The sequence below is a fragment of the Barbus barbus genome (assembly GCF_936440315.1).
Source record: "Barbus barbus genome assembly, chromosome: 50".
Lineage (NCBI taxonomy): Eukaryota > Metazoa > Chordata > Actinopteri > Cypriniformes > Cyprinidae > Barbus > Barbus barbus.
The window spans coordinates 7,958,518-7,961,523 of NC_136728.1; the positions used below are offsets into that span (position 1 = coordinate 7,958,518).

Sequence of the window (3,006 nt, forward strand, 5' to 3'; positions counted from 1 at the left end):
TAACCAACAGTTCAGCCGATATGAATATCTCTCTGAATAAAAATAGCAAAAAGGCCAATAAACATTTCATTATAAGCAACAATGTCTTACACCAATCCTACAATCAGCAGACCCCTTTCCATTAGAGTTTTATGTACCTATAGATTAGTGTACCTAGCTTGTAAATGACTGTTTGCAAGCTCTGTAAATTTGCTTTAGACCTTTATATTTGCTGACCTAGATACATCAAAGGCTGTATTCCGTCACTGGTATATCCAATATTGACGTCTTTGCATCAAAAATGCCAGAGGCATTTGGATATGCCTCATTTTAAATCATCACTAACCTATAACCCACATCTAATATCATGATTCTCGCACGAGTAATGGAAAATCAAACACACACACATGCCTTTGTTTTATCAACCAAATGTGTTGGATTTCATTGCAATTTGCTTATCATGCTGGCCTTTACCTTTCCCAGCGTTGGGTCGCTTAGATTAAAGTGTCGTGGCTTATGAGTTTCTATAGGAACCAGTAGCCTTGTAAGAAGGGCAGCCCTCTCTTACCACTTGAGGGTGTGTTCAAATAGCCCTTCTCCCCGCCCACAGTGCCGCTCTCTATAAAAGGCCAAGAGCCCTTCACATGTGTCACAAAGACAAGCTGGTCTAACAGGAGAGAGTCTGAGCCTGCTGGTTAGAGAGTCTCGATTATCACCCTGAAGACCCTGTTTAATGCAGTGTGTAGAACAAAGCCCTTTCTGAACAGAGACGCTCAAGACCTCCTCTGGAGAATCAGGTGCACAAGGTAAGCAGCCTTCAAACAGTTTGATGAACTTTTGACATTTCAACTATTGCACAATTTTGGAATAAAACTAAGTGGACCAGTATTTATAACTGCAGAATCTTCCACTTTTGTAGAGTTTCTACTCTGAGTCCAAACGGAATTCCAATGTGGGTGGTAGAGAAGATCCGAGTGTCCGTCGAAAGGACCAACCTGCCACTTCCCATAACGGAATACAGCTTCAAAATCGGTGACCTCATGTTCGGAGACAAGTCATCCATTGACAAAGCCAAGAAAGTCTTGCTGTGTCCAAACATCATTACTCCGGACACTATCCCAGAGTTCTGCATTCCCCCCAAGATCTCAACCCCAGTGGAGGGCAAGAGTATGGAGCAGGGGAGGACAACTCCATGTATCCGAGTGTCTCTGTGTGACAAAGAAAGTCCAAAGAAGGAGGTCATTGCCAGAGAGCTTCCCAATAACCATATAATCCAGGTGGAGAGTGTTGATGATGGGCCATTTGACAACGGCTGTAGTGATGAGGAAACCACCAATGCTGATCCTCAAAGCCAGGCTGCACTTTCCCTGCCCCACTTAGCTAAAGCTCAAACTTGCTACGGCTTTTGCACCTTGCTTGAAAGTCCCCACACCAGGAGAAAGGAGTCCCTCTTCCACAACGACCCCAACTTGAGTGGAATCCCCTTGGTTCTTCCCCGGAGTAGATCAAGCACTTGCTCCAAATCAGCTTCCCCCATCTTACCATCTTCATCCTCTCCTTCTTCCTTCAGCCTGAATACTCTTGCTTCTAGACTTTCTCCAAAAGGCTTCACTCTGCACCGACAGGGAACTCTAGATAGCGATACCACTTCCTCAGCAGAGTCCTCCCCTTTCAGTTCTCCTCTCCTGAACAGATGCCCACCAAAACCTTCTCTCCTCAAAGCACTTAACCATGAGAAACTACTCTACCGCAACCTCCGGAAGGTTGTCATGTCCAGAAACAATTCCCTATCGACGGATGAGGGTAGCTCCACGGACAACAGCCCCAATATTATGAGGAGAGCATCCGAAGACCTTGTTGAACCTCTCCCATGTGGACTCAGCTTGGCGCCTCCGGCTGTCTTCCCCATGGACTTGGTTCTGCACCGGGAGAGGGTGATGAAGGAGAATCTGGTGCCTGTAGGAAGAAACGGGACCTTGCGGCTGTCGGCGGAGTACTGTCCTGAAAACCAGAGACTGCGTGTCCGCCTCATAAGTGCGGAAGGCCTGTACGCTCTGTCGGTGGATCCTAAAAGCATTAACTGCAGCATCAGCCTCTCTCTCATGCCCGGAAAAGTCCAGAAACAGCGGAGCACGGTCATTAGGAAGAGCCGCAATCCAATCTTTAATGAGGACTTTTTCTTTGATGGTATATCGGAGGATGATCTCTGCCAGAGGTCGCTCCGATTCAAAGTCGTTAACAAGATGTCCAGCATGAAAAGAGACTATATTTTAGGCAACTCTGATCTTCCTCTCACTAGCATTGTTACATTATAAATCCAACAATTGCTTAATTTATTTTGTGTGAGTGAGTGTGTGCATGTATTTGTATATATTATATGAAGAGTTATTTATTGCCAAATCTGTTTATCTGCCAAAGACTTATTTTTTATTAAACGACAAAAACTATATCAGTCTTGTGGTCTTTTGTTCTTGACGGGAAGCATGATTTTAGGTATTCAGTCAACAAATAATCTTTTATTCATGATGAGAACAGCTGTGACTGAATCAAAGCACGACAGTCTTAAAAGCTTTCGTAATGGCCTCCATTTTTCTTTGTCTCGTCTTGAGTGGTTTGATTGCCACTACACTCTGACACGTAGCCGTTTACATGAAACAAGATTTTTAAATGCAATACTGTATACAAAGTATGGAGAAATCACTAAACAATTGCTTGTGGCAGACTCACAGAGGCATCTTTTTGGGATTAAAAATTAGTGGGGTGGATGTTAGTTACAGATGTTAGTTACAGTAGCAGCACCTTAACACCATGCTTCCACATCGCTAAACTTAAAAGAGTGCTAGGCCATTTGAGACGTCAGTAATACCTAAATGGTGTGGCTTACCATTCACTGATCTTTCATTGGAGGAGGTAAATAATAACAAGTTGCACTGATTGCAAAAGAACTCACCTTCTCTTATTTCCTCTAAGCCTGTTGTTTCCTGCTGACCTTTGCAGGGATTATAAATACCCGGAGTAACTTGAGAA

General features: G+C 43.9%; 1 protein-coding gene across 1 annotated transcript; it reads left to right on the forward strand.

Annotated features, from left to right (window-relative positions):
- Positions 1–630: 630 nt before the first annotated feature.
- Positions 631–2,418, forward strand: LOC306867971 (C2 calcium-dependent domain-containing protein 4C-like). The gene is made up of 2 exons (XM_079413941.1): positions 631–785; positions 899–2,418. Exon 2 carries the CDS (start codon positions 930–932, stop codon positions 2,292–2,294), a length of 1,365 nt encoding a protein of 454 aa, XP_079270067.1. The 5' UTR covers positions 631–785; positions 899–929; the 3' UTR covers positions 2,295–2,418.
- Positions 2,419–3,006: the final 588 nt, after the last annotated feature.